This window comes from Leptopilina heterotoma, unplaced genomic scaffold, assembly GCF_015476425.1.
Source record: "Leptopilina heterotoma isolate Lh14 unplaced genomic scaffold, ASM1547642v1 Lhet_63, whole genome shotgun sequence".
Lineage (NCBI taxonomy): Eukaryota > Metazoa > Arthropoda > Insecta > Hymenoptera > Figitidae > Leptopilina > Leptopilina heterotoma.
This window is the reverse complement of record NW_025111149.1, coordinates 2938848-2958391: the sequence shown is the minus strand read 5'-3', so window position 1 is coordinate 2958391 and position 19544 is coordinate 2938848. Positions and strand designations below refer to the sequence as shown.

The window sequence follows — 19544 nt, the reverse complement described above, 5'->3', positions numbered from 1 at the left end:
GTAAATATTTCGCTGGTTCAAAAATTGACCGCTAGATGGCATACAAATTCATTTCTTACTTGACAGCAGACACTTGACTTTTGCTCTGTTTGCTCTGTTTTGCCAGTTCTGCTTTTTATCAAAACAAATGTACTGAAGAATTTGACAATTATTAACATAGTGAATAAATGAAAGAATGTCAGGTCCAGTATTGCCTCCTATTCCCGCTCCACTAAAGGGTATTCAACATTATTTAAAAATTGCCACTGAACATGATCAACGAGATCCTGTTGTTAGTTATTGGTGTAAGTAGAGGTTATGTTTACTTGAAAGTCATAATTATAATACGCATTTTCTTTTTACTTTTTTTTTATATTTTTAATTTTGTGAAAAAAATGCTTAGGTCGTTTGTATGCACTTCAAACTGGATTGAAACTATCGACAAAAACGAGCGATGAAACGAATTTTCTTATGAAATTAATGGATTGGTTGGAGAGGACAAAGAAATCTTTACATGATAACGAAGCGATAACTAATAATGTTGCTGCTCAGGCTCATTTGGAAAATTGGGCTTTAAAATTATTCTTGTACGCTGATAAAAATGATCGTGAATCTAATTTTGGGAAGAGTGTTATTCAAAGTTTCTACACTGCCGGTCTATTGTATGACGTCATTACGACATTTGGAGATTTATCCGAGGAGGCTGTACAAAATAGAAAATATGCAAAGTGGAAGGCTGCTTATATTCATAATTGTTTGAAAAACGGAGAAACACCTGTCGCGGGCCCTTTAAAGGAGAATGACGAGGATGATGACACTGGCTCTCAGTCTGGTAGAAATTTAAATTTTTCTTGATAAATACATTTAACATTTTATGTTTTTTTAATTTGAAAAAAAATCAAGTTTCATTTGATTTTCATTTACACTTCATCTCATTTTGCACTTGTTTTAGTTTTTGCATGACTTTTAATGGTTTATTTATTACCATTAAATACTATAATAAACCATTAAAAGTATTGCTGAATTTATAAATATACTTTTATTTATACGATTTACATTTTTATAAACACGGAAAATACGAGTATAGTAGAAAATATAATGATAATTCTTACTTTTTGTCTCAATTATCTACACAGTTGACAATTTGATCTCTATCGACGATAATGAAACAGGTGATTGTCAAAAATTTTATTTTTTATCAGTTTTAATAAGGGAAATCAGGGCTGCCACAGGTCAGGGAATTCAGGGAAAGTGGAATTGCTTAGAGAAATCAGGGATTTTTATCAAAAGTACTAGAAAAATTAAATTTTTTAGAATTCATAAGAAAATTATGAATTTTGTGTCTTTATGCTTGCCATATAAACTATGAAATTACCACGGATTCTAACCCTAGAAGGAGTACGTGAATTTATTCACCCTCTAAAGGTACTGCCACAGCTCGCTGCTGCCTGCGAAGGCAGCTGAGATACAATGAGAGTAAGGGAGAAAAGACATGAATTTGAATTTTTTTTCTCCCTTACTCTTATTGTATCTCAGCTGCCTGCGCAGGCAGCAGCGAGCTGTGGCAGTACCTTTAGGAGTCACTGGGGTGTCCAGACACCCCAAACTTTAAACTTTAAACTTGTTTTAAAAGGTTTCTATTTGACGTAAAGTCAATTATGGGTATAGTGAATTTTATTGGTTTTTTTAGTAAGGAAAGCAATGATATTATTCATATTTTAATCAATTAAAAGAATTTTGAAAAAAAATTGTAAAATAAAAAAAAAACACCAAAAAATTGCAAAATTGACTTTTTTTTACAAAAAAACGTTGTAGTTTTTTAAAAATTTGACTAATTTAAAAAATGTTTTGGATTTTTAAAGTTCAATAGATACACTTTTAGAGAAAAAAAATAGTTTTTGTATTACCTAAAAAAAACATAATTATTTGAACAACTGAAGTGAATGAAATTAAAGACAATTGCCGAATAGTGAAATTCATAAAAATGAACTATAAAATGGACTTTAACAATTAATATTTATTAAAAATAATGTTATAAATTAAAAATTTTACAAACTTAATATATCTGAATATGTTAACAATAAAATGTATAACTTATGAAGTGATTCTGTAAATTAATATTTAATCAAAGTTTTAATTAACAATTTTACATACATCTAATATATGTTAAAATATATTAGTTAAGTATACAGGTGTCAACCTGTACCGTACCTTGAATAATGCGTAAGGTGTCCAAACACCCCAGTTACTCCTTCCAGGACTAATAAAGAACCATTCCATTTTGTCTATTTCTGACAATAATTTCTTTTAAAATAACTCAATTCATGAAGAACTATCATAAAATTATAACTTATAAATTATTTAATGAATAATTTTACTTAAATATTTTTAAATTAATTAAATTTTAAAAGAGCTGCGTTTATATAATTTTCATAAATAGATAAACTTCAAAAGGTTTTAATTTTTAATTTCAAAAAATTTCAATTTTGAATAAATTTAATTAGAAATTCTAAAAAACTATGATTTTTGAAAACTTTTAATAATTCAAATTCTTCTGAAATTAGTTAGATTTTTTAATTCATATTTAATTAATTGTTAAAAATAATGGATTTATAGAGAATTTTAATCAAATAAACTAAAAAAATTGAATTTTGAAGAAGTTAGAAGTGTTTGCAAAAATTCAATTATTTTCAAAAGTAATAAAATTCTTCGTAAAAATTCAATTACGTTCAAAAATTTTGTTTAATTCTCGTCAAAATTTCAATTATGTTTATAAATAATAATATTTTTCTCTGAAATTCAATTATTTTCATAAATCACAAATTTCTTCGGAGGAAATCAAGATACAATTATTTTTAAAAATTATAATGAAATTGTACAAAAGAATTAAAAATTAAATTGTTTAATTCAATTTTTTTTTAATTTTTTATTTATTTATTTTTTTTATTTATTCAACAAGTATACGGGACAAGCCCTTTCGTACATATAGTACTCTTACAATCTAAAAGTTGCAATCGCAACTTATATTATACAATATTAACTGTGTAATCAACGCTAGGTAGTTTTAACTCAAAAGTCTAAAATAAACCTACGCAATGAAGAGGTGAATCTTAAGAAGTTACTATCAAAAAAGTCAACAATATTTGACATCGAATTAGCCTCTCTACTTAATCTTGTTACAAAAGAGTGATATCCGTAGTTTGTTCGATGAAAGGACTCCAAAAACAGTGTATAATTTCTAGTTGCCCTTATAGGGACAGACATATTAAATAATGATAATAAATTTGAACAATTATTTATACCATTTATAATCTTATAAAAAAAAGTCAAGTCATTAAAAAGAAATCTGGATGCAATTAGTGGAGTATTAAATGATAATCTCAATGTACTGTAGTCATGGGAGTATCTGTCAAATTGAACATTAAATTGTCTCGTTACAAAACGAAGAAATCTATTTTAAATTCTTTCAATTCTAATTATGTTAAAATCATAAAATGGCACCCATATTACAGAAGCATACTCCAGCAGCGATCTTACCAAAGAGAAGTAAAGAATTCTTAGTGTATTAATATTATGAAACATTGATGCATTTCTAATTATGAAACCAATTTTGATAAAATTCTTTAGGGTCAGTTGGGGTAAATAGAAACAGATTTGCTTTGTTTCACAAATTACATAAGTTTTTTCTTTTAAATCCGAATACTTTCGGTTTTTTTGTGTATTGAGTTATTATTTCACTTTCGTGGAACAGTTTTATGGAGTAGTAGAAAATATGGGAATCATTAAGTCGTAATAATCAACTGTTTCTATTTACCCCTAAATTTTTCAACTTTGCTAAAATTTAGGGGTAAATAGAATAGAAAATTGAAGAAAAAATCAATTTCAAGTATGGAAATGTTAAAAGATACAAAGAATTACATAAAAAATGTTTAACCCTTTAACGACCAGCGGTTTCAATCAAAACCACTTTTGACTTCAAACCTTCATAACTTTGGCAAAAATAAAAATATTTTTGATTTCCAAACACCCAACACCCACAAATTTATTCCACTTTGTGAAAAAAATTTATAGTACAATAAAGAATTAACAATTTTTTAATTCTAACAATAATAAAAAAAGAATGTTTATGGCAAGATTTAAAACAAAATTACAAAATCGAAAATTAAATAAGGCTAAGCTAATGAAAATGACTACTTGAGGGTTTTTGAGGTGGCTCATTACAAATCCGATGTCAGTTTTTCAAAATAAAAATGTCGGTCAAAAAAATGAAGAAAATTGCACTTTTCTAAAAAAAAGTCGGGTTTTAAAGCCAAAAGATGAAACACATTACACAAATAAAGGTTTGTTCTCTCTTTTCCTCTTCTATTCTCTCTCATTCTCATATATAATGCTGAAAATAGTGTTGAAGTTTGATAGAAACAATTTTCTCTCTTTCTATTATAAGAAATATTGTTGAAATTATTCTGTTTCTATTTACCCCGAATTTCCAGTTGTTAGGGGTAAATAGAAACAGTCTCCTATTTGTAATTAAAGTTTGCAAAATGAAAAAAACAAAGTTGATTTTTGTTGTAGTATTAATAATGAGATAATTATAAATTTTAATATGAATTTTTAGTTATTTTTTTTCCAAATGCGAGTCAAAAAAGTGAAAGGGTGTCTTCTTTGATTTTTAATTATTTATGCAATAGGAAATATTTTTGTATATACTGCTTCTAATTGACAAACGAAAAATGGGAAAATACTTAGAACCTGTTGGGGGTGATCTAAGGTTCGAGGTTTAAGGCCGTAATTATTTTTAAAATTTTTTATTTAACTAAAATAACTACTGTTTCAATTTACCCCTAGCTTCTATTTACCCCAACTGACCCTATAAGAATTCGATTATTTTTAATACAATTTGAATTAAATCTCTTGAAGAAATTTAATTATTTTCAAGCATTTTAATAGAAAAAAAATTATTAATAAAACTCTATGCAAACATTTAATTATTTTCACAAGTAATAAAAATTCCACAAGATTTCTATTATTTACCATTTTTTTAATAATTTTCTTTGCAATAATTCAATTATTTTCATAAATTATAAATTTTTTTTACAGAGATTTAATTATTTTCATAAATAATAAAACTCATTGCAGAATTTCAATTATTTTTAATACAATTTTAATTAAATTCCTCGAAAAATTTAATTATTTTAAAAATGTTGAGTAAATTCCTTATGAGAATTCAACTTTAAGAAAAATTCAATTATTCAATAAATTATTTATTATTGTATTTAAGTAATGGAATTTTCGTAGAATTTTCTAATAAAAGTAGATTTTAAAAATAAAGTTCAATTAAAATTTTTGATAATAATTGAATATGTAATTGATTTAAAGAAGAAATAAAATTAAATTTTTGTGGCAACCCTGTTAATAACCGTTTAATTGGTAAATAACCGAAAATATATTAATTAATAATAATTATTTGAAATTTTTACATAGAAAATCAAAACATTGAACCTGATCAAAATTCTGAAGAAAATAATGAAAACCAAGGTAACATTCTCAAAAGTTTCCAGTTATTTTTAGTTTCTACTAAAAATAATCTACTTTTAATTAATTTTAATTAATATAATTAATAACAAGTATCAATACTGATAAAATTAAATTAATTATCTTAAAATTCATTTGCTATTACAATAAGAAAATTAATTTTAATTTATAGAGGAAGAAAATACTGGAGATAAAGAACCCGATGAAGGTAAAAGAAACTGATTAAAATGTAATAATTGTTTTAGAACATGGTCTCAAATTTTATTGAACGTTATGAACTAGTTTCCAAAAGTGTAAAGTAGTAAAAATAATTTACAAATTACTGTAAAATTTAATATTAGTTTATTTAAAAATATTTATGCAGCTGAAGAAAATCAAAAAGATGAGTCTGAGGAAGGTAACTAAATGTAATTAAAATATTTATAAACATAATATTTAAAATTCATGAAAAATTAATTTTTTTACAGTTGCTGATGAACCAAATGAGGAAGGTAGTTTATTTTCGATAATAACTTAATGAATTATATTATTTATTATCATGATAATTAATTTATTATCATAATAATTATGATTCATAAACGCTTTTTTCATAAATAGTGCTTTTTTGCATTTGTTACTATTTACTAATTATTATTTAATTATCTTTCTGAATCAATATAATGTTTACCGATTTGGAAACATAATTTTCTGCAAAATGAGATGACAGTTTTAAACGAATAGTTTTTTTACATGATGCTTAAAAATTTAGAGCGCAGTTTTATTATACAGTATAATTTTTATAAAGATTTTTCTACATCTTTCCATGTATAAAATAAATTAATTTTTAAAATTAAAATTTAAAAATTAATTTTAAAACACTATTTTTGTTTCAGATCAAGGAATATCGAGTCCGTCGCCAAGTACAGATGCATTTGGATTTCCTTCAGTTCCAAGTAGTTCTAGTCCGAATATTCCACCACCGAAGCCATTGAATATTCCATCTGAAAATGAAAATTTCATTCCAATTGAACCGAATCCCTACAATCCAGCTCCTACGCCGACGAATCCAAATAATGGACAACAAAATTTTAACAACTTAAAAACTGCGGGTGAGTTTTGCAAAGTTAATATAATTTTTAAACTACAAATATTTTGGACAAATTTTGTAGATAAATTGTTTTCTAAAATTTAAATTTATAGAAATATTCTTTTGAAGATCCCTATATTAATCAGAGTATTCAATTTTGAATTTAATGTATAAAATTAAAATTTTACAAGTGTACAATTTTTTTTAAATTTCTCACTAAATGGTTTTTGTGAAATAAAACAAGAATAAATTATTATATAAATATCTTGGATAAAAAAGAAGTGCAGGCCTCGGATTATATGAATTTTTGAAATTTTTCCGACTGTTTTGGAGGCGAAAAAAAATTTTTAAATAATACAAAAGTTTTAATAAAATGCTTCTCAAAAATGTAATTTTTAAAACATTTTAATGAATTCTTGGGAAAAATTCAATCATTTGCAGTAATTTAATTATTTTACATTTTAATAAAATTCTTCGCAAAATTTCAATTATTTTCATAAATCACAAATTTCTGAGGAGAAATTTAATTATTTTCTTAAAATTTTAATTGAATTAAATTAATTAATTAATTAATTTTAATTTAATTAAATCTCCACAAGATTAAATTACTTAAAAAATTTATTAACATTAACAATTCTTTTGAAGAATTTTATTATATGAAGATTATTGAATTCAAAAAATAATTATATTTGAACTCTTTAAAGAATCTAATTTTTTTAGAATTATTGTTTTTATTTTGAAAAAATTTTGAAAAAATCAAATGAGTGACTTTTTCGTCTTTTTTTATACGTTTTTAATCGACGAAGTTGACATTTTTTTCACTCCTTAAAGTCAATCTGAGGTCTGGAAATGTTTAAAGAATTAGATTTTGGATAATTTTATTATATTTCATTCAAAGTCGTTGCAGATTGTTAAATTTTTGCAATTATTGTGAATGAAAATATAACGAATTGATCAATTTATAAATAAAATAAAATAAACTATTGCAACAAACAGGAGGAGTTGCTCTGAGTGTGGAACAAACGACGAAGGCTCAAAAACTAATAAAATGGGCTGGGAGTGCCTTGAATTATGACGATGTACCTACTACTGTTTTAAATCTACAAAAGGCTCTTCACCTCCTGACCACCGGCCAAGAGATGCCTTAAAAATTAATAATCAACAGAAAAAAAACACACACACACAGTAATGCTTTGTTCACTGCTTTCAAGGCAGCAAATATTCTGTTGCCGATTTGAAGTTCAACAAAATAACAAGATTCAAAAGCTTCTAGCTTAATTAGAAAAGAAAAAGAATTTGAAATAAAAACAAAAAATAATTAAATTTTGAAGTTTAACAAAATAATAATAATAAGATTCAAAAGCTTATTTTAATTAGAAAAGAAAGTAAATTTGAAATAATACCACAAAAAATATTTAAAAACTCCAATTTTAATGAAACGCGTGTATGTGATTCGTCGCAAGAGATTGAATATTTTTTTATTGCACGATGTTTTGTTTTTTTTTAGTTAAGGGAATGATATAAAATGTACATGAGATTGCGCAAAACTCGTTTGTAAATAATGTCGCATACTTATTTTTTAGAAACTTGCCTTAAATGTTTAGTGTGAAATTATTTAAAATCCGCAATAAATATGCTATTTTATTTACGTAACCAGAACGATATTTTTATTCACGAAAATATCATTTATTTAATTAATTTCATTATTAATTATAATAAAAATTTATTATTTTATTATCATCATTATTATTTGTTTCCTTGTTGCTTTAGAACAAGTCTTTTAAATTGAACCTTTCTTAAAAGAAAAGAAAAGAAAATTAATAAGAGAAAAAAATTATCACGTTATGCTTTTTATTGAAAGGACATTGAATACAGTTCATAAATTTTTCTTCTTCTAATTTTTGTTTCTCAGTTACATAAACAAACAAACAACATTCGTACCCTTTAGCTATATATTTGTATATAATTATAATATGTATACAATTATCTACTCAGTCTAAAGCGTGAAGTTTGATTTTCATTCCCAGGCAAAGTAAAGTATTTGAATAAAATGAAACAAAAACAAAGAAAAAACTTTGGAAATTTACTTTCAAATTTTTCCTTTTTTATGTTTATTTTACTTTTTATTTAATCTACTCTATTTTTGTTTAGTTACTTTCATTGTTAAATTATCAGTTGACATTTATTTTTATACTTTAATTTTAGTTTATGAATTTCAATACAAATTTCATTACCAATTGGAATACGAAATTAAACGCTAATTTCATTACCAAATTAAATACTAATTTAACTATAAATTTGAATACCAAATTAAAAACAAATTTAAATACCAACTTAATTATCAAATCAAATATCAATAAATTTAATTATCAATTTAATTGTCGAATTAAATATCAATTTAATTATCAATTTAAATACCGATTTAAATACCAATTTAAATACCAATTAAATTACCAAATAAATAATTATTCAATTAAATAAAGGAATGTTAAAAAAATGTAACAATAAAAAGAATTATTTGACGATTAATAATAAAAATGCCTGTATATTTTAACTGTTTCACAAAATGAAAGGTTTTTTTAAATTTATAATCAAGAGCAAATCTCATTTATTTCATTTAATTACTTTTTTCTCAGCTCTCGCTTCCTAATAAATAATAATAATAATAATAATAATAATAATAATAATAACAATATTATATACACGTGCAATCATTCGTTTCTAGTCCAAATTGAAATTGTGAACATTCCTAATATGCCAGTTACGTAGCACATTAATTTTAATTTATTTATAATTAATTAATAGCTTAAGAAATTAATTTTTACTAATTCGAAACATACACGAAAGATTTAACAATTATGTTCTCTAGCAGTGCACTCGTGTAAAACTACAATTTTTTTTATAGATTATAATATAATGTGTAATGTTAATGATAATAGTAATTAAATAATTAAAACTAATTCGTAATTAATTAGCTATTAGTAATTAATCAATTCACTATTTGCCATTAATAAATTTACTAATTAGTAATTAATTAGCTATAAATTTAATAATTAATTAACTAATTAGTAATTAATTAATTATTTAGTTAATAATCAAATAGCTAATTAATAATTAATCAATTAACTATTTGCAATTAAACAACTTACTAATTAGTGATTAATTAATTAATTAGTAATTAATTAACTATTTAGTTATTAATCAATTAATTAATTACTATTCGAAGTAGTATCGAGAAGAACACAATTGAACATTAATCAATTAACTATTTGCAATTAAACAACTTACTAATTAGTGATTAATTAATTAATTAGTAATTAATTAACTATTTAGTTATTAATCAATTAATTAATTACTATTCGAAGTAGTATCGAGAAGAACACATTGATTCTAAGTGGCAGTTAGTTTGTGCTCAAGCTGGCATTAATTACCGCAATAAAAATAAATTATTTTTACAGCAAATATATAATTAGACTGATTTTAATAATTTTTTGTATATTTTAGGCAACTGTCAATTATTTCTCTGTTTTTTTTTTTTTAAAAGCATATTTCAATTTACAATCGAAGGCGCACGAAAAAGGAAATTTCTGCTAAAAAACCAGCGATGAGCGAATCTACTTGGTCGCAATGAAATTACATATTTCATATCTACTTAATTAGAATTTCTATTTTTTATTTTATTACTAATTTAAATTTGACACCAATATGTCATATATGGAATTTAATTAATTACATTTGTAATTCGAAATATTTTATATTTTGCTTTTTATTTTTTCCATTCTCATCATTGTATATGTTCAAAATTTAAGAGAAAGAAAATTTGAAAATAATTTGAAATAGTTTTAAAAATAATTTCAAAATGTTTTGAAAATGATTTCAAAAATAAAATACTAGATTGAGTTAAAAATGTAATTAATATACAAATTTATTATTAATAAACAGCTATGAATAAGAATTATAAAAAGGATTCTCAGCTGTTGTTCATGGTCAAAATGACAATATTTACTATTCGCTATATCTTAATTTTATCATTTATTCCTAAATGTTTCATAGCTAAAAATTTTGCTCGATGGGCAAAATTGTATTTTTTTTTCATTTCTTAAATATTTTTTTTTAGTTCTTCTAATTCCTTTATAATAATTATAAAAGCCTCGCATTCTCGAGAGTCAGTCATCATAAGAAAAATTCTGCTATTAGGTTCCACTTGGTGGTAGTTCCCATCAATACAGCAGAATGAAGCTCTTTAATGCTCATTTTAAAAAGAGCTTTTTTTGTTAACGATTTTTCAATGGAGAGTTGCAATGTGCTTTTTTTGTATAAGAAAAGATGAAAAGTGTGGAAAGAAAAGAATAATTATTCGTGTGTTACAGTGATGTGATGTGTGTGAGAACGTATAGGAAACCAAGTGGGACTTTCTTTTTTTTGACTCCTGTGACATATGTTTAATGGAATATAAATCAATATGTAAATTCATTTAAGCTTCTTCTTTTTTATTCAGTCTTGTTTTTTAGTTTTATCATCTACTCCATTCGCCGTTACTGGTTGAGATTCCTCTCGTCTTAGTTGCCAATCTATCACCAGTCGTCCACTCAACATGAAAAAGAATACCTGTTGAAAATAGATTTATTTAAATAATATTCACTTATATTTAAATGTTTAATATTTTTAATTTAATTTTAATAACGACGAGAATTGAATTATTTAAATAGAATAATTTTTGAAAATTCATAAAATGTTTTTTCAAAAATACAATTTTATTTATAGGTAATTTTTAAAGATGAAAAAATAAAATTCTTTAAAATATAAAATTAAAAAATAAATATTTAAATACTTATTTTCTTTATTTGCTAAAATTTCGAAATACTTTCAATCAAAAACCATTGGAAAAACTTTTTTTATGAAAACTTAAACTTTAAGGATTGTCACCGGCAATATAAGGAAATAAGAGAAACTTATAAAAATTTGACAGTTTGTTCTTTATATTATTTTAGAAACATATGAAAAGGTCTCAACTCAGTTTTTTTTTAAATTTTACAGGTCGAAAATAGTAACAAAATGGAATTTACTTGATAAATTTTACATCCGTCATTCATTTATTTTGTTGTAATAAATTTTACGAGGCCTTATACGGTTTAAACAATTTTATTTATTTTGACGACGTTTCGATACATTAAGTATCCTCTTCAGGTCAAAAACCTGAAGACCTGAAGAGGATACTTAATGTATCGAAACGTCGTCAAAATAAATAAAATTGTTTAAACCGTATAAGGCCTCGTAAAATTTATTACAACAAAATGGAATTTAATCAAGTCAACAAGTATATAATTGTGTTCAGCGATCGTATTCTCATAATTTTGTGGTATTTAAAACGTTATAGAATGGCTTTTGTAGTCTTAATAAAATAAATAGTGAAAAGTTGCATTTTTGACATTTCAGAAATAGCGGTCCTAAGTTGGCCACCACATTTTTTCGCTTGAACATAAGGAAAAAATGCATATTTTCTATTGTTTTTTGTCTTTGTTTAATTCCTACGTTACACTTTCACGGTCTTTCTCGTGATGAAAAATACTAAAAAGAAACAAAACATAAATAAAAACAAACAAAAATAATAGGTGGCCAACTTAGGACTTCTGTAGATTTTTACAAGTTTCAAATTATTACGCTAATAAAAAAAATTTAATTAAAAAATCAGCAGAGCCTCTTATTACAACATTAAATAAAAGGAACTAAAGCTCACACTGATTTATAAATTTTTAATTATTTATCTCTTGTAGCTGATCTCGAAAAAATAAAAATTAAATTTTTGTTGTAAACAATATTATTGTCCTCACAATGCCTAGAAGAATCTTAGATTATAATTAGGTCCATAAATTATATCATGGTCTATCGATATATCACACCACAAAATTATAAATTCGTCCAGTATACCATCTCTGCCTGAGGAACGCAGAGTGTCCAACTTAGGCCCACGGCCAACTTAGGACCACTCTCCCCTACTTAATTAAAATTTTAAAAATAATTGAATTTTATTGAGACATTTTTTTAAAATTGAAATTTTTGAAAATAATTGAATTCTTGCGAAGAATTTTATTAAGACTTTTGAAAATAATTGAATCTCTGCAAAGATTTTTATTATTTTACGAAAATATTTAAATTCTTGCAAAAAATTTTATTAAAATTTCTGAAAGTAATTGAAGATCTGCTAAGAATTTTGTTATTTTTAATTTATGCCAAGAATTTTATTAAAATTTTTAGAAATAATTGAATTCCTGTTAATTTTTTACAAGAATTTAATTATTTTTGAAAATTTTAATAAAATTCTTCGCAAGAATTCAATTATTTTCATAAATAATAAAATTCAATGCAGAATTTCAATTATTTTATTTATTTTTAATACAATTTTAATCGAATTTTTCGAAAAATGTAATTATTCTTCAAAATTTTATTAAAATTCGTCGAAAGAATTTAATTATTTGAAAATTTTGTTGATAACGATTTTTTATGGGAATTGAATTTTAAGAAACGTTCAATTATTCAATAAATTATTTATTTGCATTTTATTTGTATTTAAATAATTGAATTCTAGTAGAATATTCTAATAAAAATTGATTTTTATTTTATAAAAATGAATTTCAGTTAAAATTTTAGATAATAATTGAATATTAAAAGCAATATAGCGTGAATTTTTAAAAATAATTGAATTTTGTAATTAATTTTTTTTGAAAAAGTTTAATTGAGTTTTTTGAATATTATTTTTAGTTTCTATTTTCTAATATGTATTTAATTAAAAAATGTACGAATAATTGAAATTTTGTAAAATTGAATATTGTAAAGAAATTAATTTGAAAATTGTCAAAGAACTTTTTCGAAAATCATTAAAAATAATCGATATATAGAAGAATTTTGGATAAAAATTCTTAAAAATAATAATTGAATTGATAATGATTTTAATTATTATAAATTATTTTTATTAATAATTATTATTAAAAATGGTCCGTAATTTTTAATTTTTGGTCCGTAAAGTCTGTATTTTTAAATACTTTCACTGCTTCGAGCCCTGTAATCTTTTTAAAAAGAAACAATTGGAAATATTTAAGAAAAAGAAAAATTGGAAAAATTTTTTAAAAAGGAAGAATTGAGAATAATTCTGAAGAAAAGAAAAAATTGAAAATATTTAAAATTCGTACCAGCGCTGGAGCAATCCTTTCAAATTTATCGTTTACCATATAATGCGAATAAACAGCCATTAACATTAAAAACAGGAGAATTCCATTGGAGGCATTTTTCACCTTATCTGAAATTAAATTAACAAATATTACAAATTGAATAGATTTTTGGCAATGAGAATTTTTTTGAAAATAATTTAGAGAAAATAAATTATTATAAACATACGACTGGGCACAAGGGCCATAGCGAGTCCGCAAATAATTTCCAAAGTTCCAACAACTCGTCTGTACCATTTGCTGGGAACTTTAAAATCCAAAGTACTTGCCAGTGGAAAAACCTTGGCATATTTAACGTATTCTTTTCTCTGAAAGTAGAAAAAAATAAAGAAGAGGATAATTAATGAAAAAGGCGAAAAAATTTAAATTAAAAAAATATTGGAAATAACAAGAAAGTCTCTCTCAACATTGGCGATTCCCCAACTATCTCAATTGCTGTTGTGTTCGACTTGTGGCAATGGGGACACCAAAATAGCTGTTTCGCCGGAGAAACTTGATAATTTGTCAGGCATTCATTTTATGTGCATTTTACGAGAAAAAAGAGAAGAGATATTTTTCTCAAATATCTTGTTTCTTGTCAATTGTTTCAATTGTTTCTTGTCATGTTTTCTTACTTTGACAGTTTCTGAATTTATTATTTAGAGCAATTCAGACTAGACTGAGTTTGGAATTTTTTTATTTAAATTCGAAATCAGTTTATTTTCTTTTCTTTATTAAGAAAATAAGGAGACTTGGCGCTTATTTTTAGCAAAAAAGAAAAAATGTAGATTTTCTTTTGTTTGATTAAGGGGTATTTATATCTTTGAGTTTCAAGATCTTCAAAGAATTCTTTGCACATTTTTGTATTTTTTATTCTTTGTTCACCCAGGGAAAAATTTTATTTCAACCAAAAATATTATTTATTTTGACTTAAATAAAAGTACATTTGTCTCAGAGACTTTTATTTATTTGTTTTGAATAGAAATTTTAGTCGGCAAAGTTATAATTTTTATTTGAGCCAAATGAAATTTATTTGAACCAACCAAAAAAATGTATTTGAACCAAATAAAATTGACTAAGAACCAAGTAAAATTTATTTAAATCGAATAGAATTGATTTGAATCAAATAAAATTTAATTTAGACCGAATAAAATTTATTTGGGCCAAACAAAAAGTATTTGAACCAAATAAAATTTATTCGAGACAAATAAAAAGTTCAATTGGCTTTGAGTCAAATATATTTTTTTCCGTGGGCAATGTTTGCTTATATTATTATTTCTATTTGATAAAAGTAAAAAAAAATGGTAATACTAAATTAAAATGAACCCAAAAAAACTTTATTTTTCAAATAGCAGACAAATAGCAGGTGTAACAATAGAGCATCGTAAAATAAAAAATTCACTAATGTCGGTCAAGTTGAACTGGCACAAAAGTTTATCATTTTCTTGGAAAGCATTCATTACAGTTCAAGGTACTTGATTTTAATGTGCGCTTCTTAAATGTGTACATATATATGCACAGAAAATTAAATAGAAATGAAAACCTTTTGTAACTTTATAATATTTGTCATATTATATACAAATATGACAAAATAATATACTTTCAAGTCCATTATAATTCATGCATGAAGTTGTAACTTTCTTTTCAAAGAGAGGCATATAAGAATTATTGATTTAATAATGTTTATAATTTATAATATATAAGACTCTAGGAGCAGGTTTATAACCCAAAGAATTAATCGACAGAAATTGATCTCTATGACACTGAGAAAGAAAAGAAATTAACTGAATAGAAGCCAAGAAATATGGAAAGTGATATTTAATTTTTTTTCATTCAAATTTTAATCGAATGTTATGAAAAATTGGGTCGGCAATTTATTGAAAATTTATTATCTTATTTGAAATCTGTTATTATTTTTTTAAATTATTATTTATTATTTTATTCGAAAGATATTATTTATTTAAATTTTCCAATTTCACTTGAAATTTAAAATCTATGTTTTATTATTTTATTTGAAAAATATTTTTTATTTGAAATTTATTATTTTACTTGAAATTTAAAATCTATTTTTATTATATTTTATTTGAAAATTATTATTTATTATTTCATTCGAAAAATATTTATTTGAAATTTATTACAAAATCTATTTTTATTATTTTATTTGAAAATTCTTATTTATTACTTTATTCAAAAAATATTTATTAGGATTTTATAATTTTACTTGAAATTTAAAATCTATTTTTTATTATTTAGTTTTGAAAATTATTGTTTTATTATTTTATTTAAAATGTAATATTTTATTGCGTTTCTAAAGTTTCTAATATTCAAATCTTTAAATAAATGACGATATTTATTTATTTTAATTTGTATTTTTTTATTTCAAAAAATTATGTTGTGTATTAAAAAATTAGTGCTTAACTAAGTAAAAGTTTAACTTTAATTATTATTCTTTATATAAATTTCAAAAAATATTTAGGCAAACAAATTTCTGTTTTTGAACATTTAAAAACTTTAAGAAAATATTGTATTTAAAAATTATTGTTTATTATTTTATTAGAAATTAATTATTTATTATTTTGTTTGAAAACTATTATTTATTATTGTAATAGAAATTTATTATTTATTATTTTGTTTGTAATTTATTATTTAATATGAAATTTATTAGTTATTTCGTTTAAAATTTATTGAAAATAAATATCTTCTAAATTCAAAATGCAAACTTAACATATTTTCGATTAAAATTTTAATGAATTATCCTTAAACAAAACAGGGACTTTTTACTTTATAAAGATAAAGTCAGAAAATTACATTAAAAAAGGGGACCTTTTTTATTGAAAGTAAACAGCGAGTATAAAAATTCATCTATCATTAAATTTAAGTCAGTATTTCGTAAAAATGAAGATAAGAAAAAAGAAGTTACTAAATTTTCATGTTAAAAAAAATAAAAAAGTCCAATTCAGGAATAAATAAATAGAAAACATAGTTTTACTCCAAATACTAAAGATAAAAAACTCGAAGATTAGGGAATAGAATAAATTAGGAGAACAAAAGGAAAAAAATGCATATAAAAAATGAATTTACTGGCAAATTTTATTCCTTCGTTTGTTCTAAAAATGTTGAAAGACTACTTTGTCTCTTTTCTGTCAGTTCATCCCACGCGCTTTCTTTACGTAATAATAGATTTGAAAATTAAACACGAAGAAAAAGAGGAAACATTAACATTTTGTATAAGCGAATATTATATAAGGAAAATTAATGAAAACTTTTTTTTTCTACTCACCAGGTCCTTGTGAAGATCTTTACTGATATGCGAGGTTAGTTTCATCGTTCCCACAAAGACAAAAAATATGCCCAGAAGGACTGATAATGATTTGAGGACAATTGAACCCATATTCTCTCTCGCTCTCTGTCTCTTCTTTTGTCTCAAAACTGTTTATTGAAATGAATTCGTCACTTGAAAAGTTTGACCAGGAGAAATCAATTTGGATCGAAAGCCTACTAGCACTTCTGTTGCCTCGTCTTCGTCGTCGTCGTCACACTTTTACTAGATGCGTTAAGAATATTATTAGATTAGTAAAAAGCCTATACTATTCGAAGAAAATCAATAAATTCCACTTAATCGTTTTACTTCGATTAGATGTATTTATAAATTTTGAAATGATTTTATTTTATTGTAAATTCACGTTGAATTTCAGTGAATAATTAAACTGACAATTCTAGTCACTTTGGTGTGTTATTGATAACGTCCATGTTTCGACGACGTTGTTATCATCGTCGACGTCGTCGTCGTTGTTTTGTCGTCAGCTGTATCGCGACAGCGCAAAACCGCGGGGACGCTCGGCGTCTCCTGACGTCAGAAATGTATAAAGCGTCGGCGCTTGCTGCTGCTGCTGCTGTTATATACATATATTGTTGTTTGCACCCTCACTAAAATCTAAAATCACCCCTTATAGAAAATTTCTCCCCTTCTTTTGTTGGGGAAATTGTATTAATCGTTAGAGTAGGTCTAATGCGGGCAGAAATATTTTCGATCTACGGAAAAAATATAGGCGAAACCATGGAAATTCACTCTAAAATAAAAATTCACGTTTCTTTTGAAATTCTTACAAATTATTATTCAAAGTTTTAGCAAAAAAAAATTTTTGATGTTCAATCGTTGATTTGAATTTAAATTTTTAAAAGAAAATATTACTCTCCTACAGTAAAAAATATAAATAGAACTGAAAAAATTTTATTACTTTGATACAAAAACCAAGAAAATTTTCTTGATTGTGAAAAATTAATAAATAGGAAAAAAAAACAATTAGCCTCGGATAGTATGACTTTTTTCGATTATTTTCGAAAAGGCGATTTTTCCATGATTCACAAGTTTTTAACGTTAAAAATGAACAAAAAATTTTACCGATATAAATATTTTCAAAAATTTCTAACTGCAATAAAAATCAAAAGGAAAATATAATTAGAAACTTTATATTCTACTTTTTTTGTTACGTGAGGCAAAATTGTTGTAATAAAAATTTAATTTGAAGAAGAAATAAATAATATTCATTCATTTGAACGTTCAAAAATTTAGAGAAATTTTTTCGAACTTATTTAAAAAAATAAACAATTTTTTTGGTATAAAATGCAACTTATTTCAATTTTTCTAGTGTAAAAAATATAACTTGTCAAAACTTACAAAAATTATTTTTGAGTAATTTTTTTTAAATATTTGAATTTTTGAAATATATAATTGAAAAGTTATTAAATAATAGAAATTTTGTAAAATTTGATTGAAAATATAATATTTTCTTTTCAATTTCATTAAATTTTTTTTTAAAATCAAACATTGAGGAAATTTGATTGTAAATTTTGAAAATAATAATTGTAGGGGAGACTGGGGCGAAAAGTTAAATTTTGCATAAATGATTTTTTTTTGGCAATATAATCCGCTTAGATGCAAATATTTGTATATCAATATTGTAGGGCAACTTGTCCCCTACAACTTTCAATAAAAAAGTTCCTGATATTTTCGCAAAAAATACATGTTTTGTCCTTTTTTGAAAATTTTGTTTTTTTAACTTTTCGCCCCACCCTGGGGCGAAAAGTTAAATTCTATTTTTAGCCTACTAAAACTATTTTCTGATAGGTGATAAGTAGTAGATAAGTTAAAGTATACGTAAACAAGTAATTTAGTAAATAAAAGATCTTTGTTTATTTGACAAAAGCTTTAGAATAGTTGTAAAGTTAAAAAATTGAAATTTCAAAAAAAAAAAATTTTTTTTAGTTTATTTCATGTGAACGGTCTTGTTTTTTGACAGAGTACTTGCCCAATGTTAAATAAATAATTTTTAAACAAATAAACCCAAAAAAACGAAAAATAAAAAAAAATTTTTTAATAACATGTAAAAATACATTTAACTTTTCGCCCCAGGGTGCGTTTTTGGCTTTAAAAACAAATATAAAAAATCTGACTAAAGATATTTAGCAAATACCTTTAGGTATCTCTTCAGGGGACCTAAATAATGAAGTAAAAAAATCGCGGTGAGGATAAATGCAAAAAATATACTTAAAAGTTGATATTTTCTTTTTCGAAAAAATTTTCAAAAGTAGGTTGAAAAAAACATTCAATATAGACACCACAAAAATGAACAGAATTGCACACAACTCCGGACATTTATTTAGGGTGATAACACCCTTCTATAATTAAAATTGCAATGCTCTAACTATTCCCGTTCGAAAGATAATGAATTTTAACGGTTTTGTCAGTTTAACTTTTCGCCCCA

General features: G+C 24.0%; 2 protein-coding genes across 4 annotated transcripts; one reads left to right on the top strand and one right to left on the bottom strand.

Annotated features, from left to right (window-relative positions):
* Positions 1–43: 43 nt before the first annotated feature.
* LOC122509835 (vacuolar protein sorting-associated protein VTA1 homolog) lies at positions 44–8230 on the top strand. Of its 3 annotated transcripts, XM_043624103.1 has the most exons (9): positions 44–284; positions 383–811; positions 1116–1151; positions 5461–5514; positions 5684–5719; positions 5876–5908; positions 5979–6002; positions 6384–6599; positions 7574–8230. In XM_043624103.1, the coding sequence occupies exons 1-9, from the start codon at positions 176–178 to the stop codon at positions 7723–7725; spliced, it is 1089 nt and encodes a 362-aa protein (XP_043480038.1). In that variant the 5' UTR covers positions 44–175; the 3' UTR covers positions 7726–8230. The 3 variants fall into 3 exon arrangements, with proteins under 3 accessions (XP_043480038.1, XP_043480039.1, XP_043480040.1); XM_043624104.1 differs by lacking the exon at positions 5876–5908 and having other exon boundaries at positions 45–284; XM_043624105.1 differs by lacking the exons at positions 1116–1151; positions 5461–5514; positions 5684–5719; positions 5876–5908; positions 5979–6002 and having other exon boundaries at positions 55–284.
* Positions 8231–11046: 2816 nt separating this feature from the next.
* LOC122509833 (novel acetylcholine receptor chaperone) lies at positions 11047–17650 on the bottom strand. Its single transcript, XM_043624101.1, has 5 exons — positions 17492–17650; positions 17060–17323; positions 13970–14108; positions 13765–13871; positions 11047–11185 (listed from the first exon to the last, which is right to left on the bottom strand). Exons 2-5 carry the CDS (start codon positions 17168–17170, stop codon positions 11072–11074), a joined length of 471 nt encoding a protein of 156 aa, XP_043480036.1. The 5' UTR covers positions 17171–17323; positions 17492–17650; the 3' UTR covers positions 11047–11071.
* Positions 17651–19544: the final 1894 nt, after the last annotated feature.

What these genes read in the sequence shown, in the direction of transcription:
- LOC122509835 (XM_043624103.1), top strand. Translation starts at nt 176, where the DNA reads ATGTCAGGTCCAGTATTGCCTCCTATTCCCGCTCCACTAAAGGGTATT. An exon ending in TCCTGTTGTTAGTTATTGGT is followed by an intron (nt 285 to 382) that starts GTAAGTAGAGGT and finishes AAAAATGCTTAG; the next exon opens with GTCGTTTGTATGCACTTCAA. An exon ending in TGATGAACCAAATGAGGAAG is followed by an intron (nt 6,003 to 6,383) that starts GTAGTTTATTTT and finishes TTTTTGTTTCAG; the next exon opens with ATCAAGGAATATCGAGTCCG.
- LOC122509833 (XM_043624101.1), bottom strand. Translation starts at nt 17,170, where the DNA reads ATGGGTTCAATTGTCCTCAAATCATTATCAGTCCTTCTGGGCATATTT. An exon ending in AAGATCTTCACAAGGACCTG is followed by an intron (nt 14,109 to 17,059) that starts GTGAGTAGAAAA and finishes TTCTACTTTCAG; the next exon opens with AGAAAAGAATACGTTAAATA. An exon ending in TATGGCCCTTGTGCCCAGTC is followed by an intron (nt 13,872 to 13,969) that starts GTATGTTTATAA and finishes ATTTAATTTCAG; the next exon opens with ATAAGGTGAAAAATGCCTCC.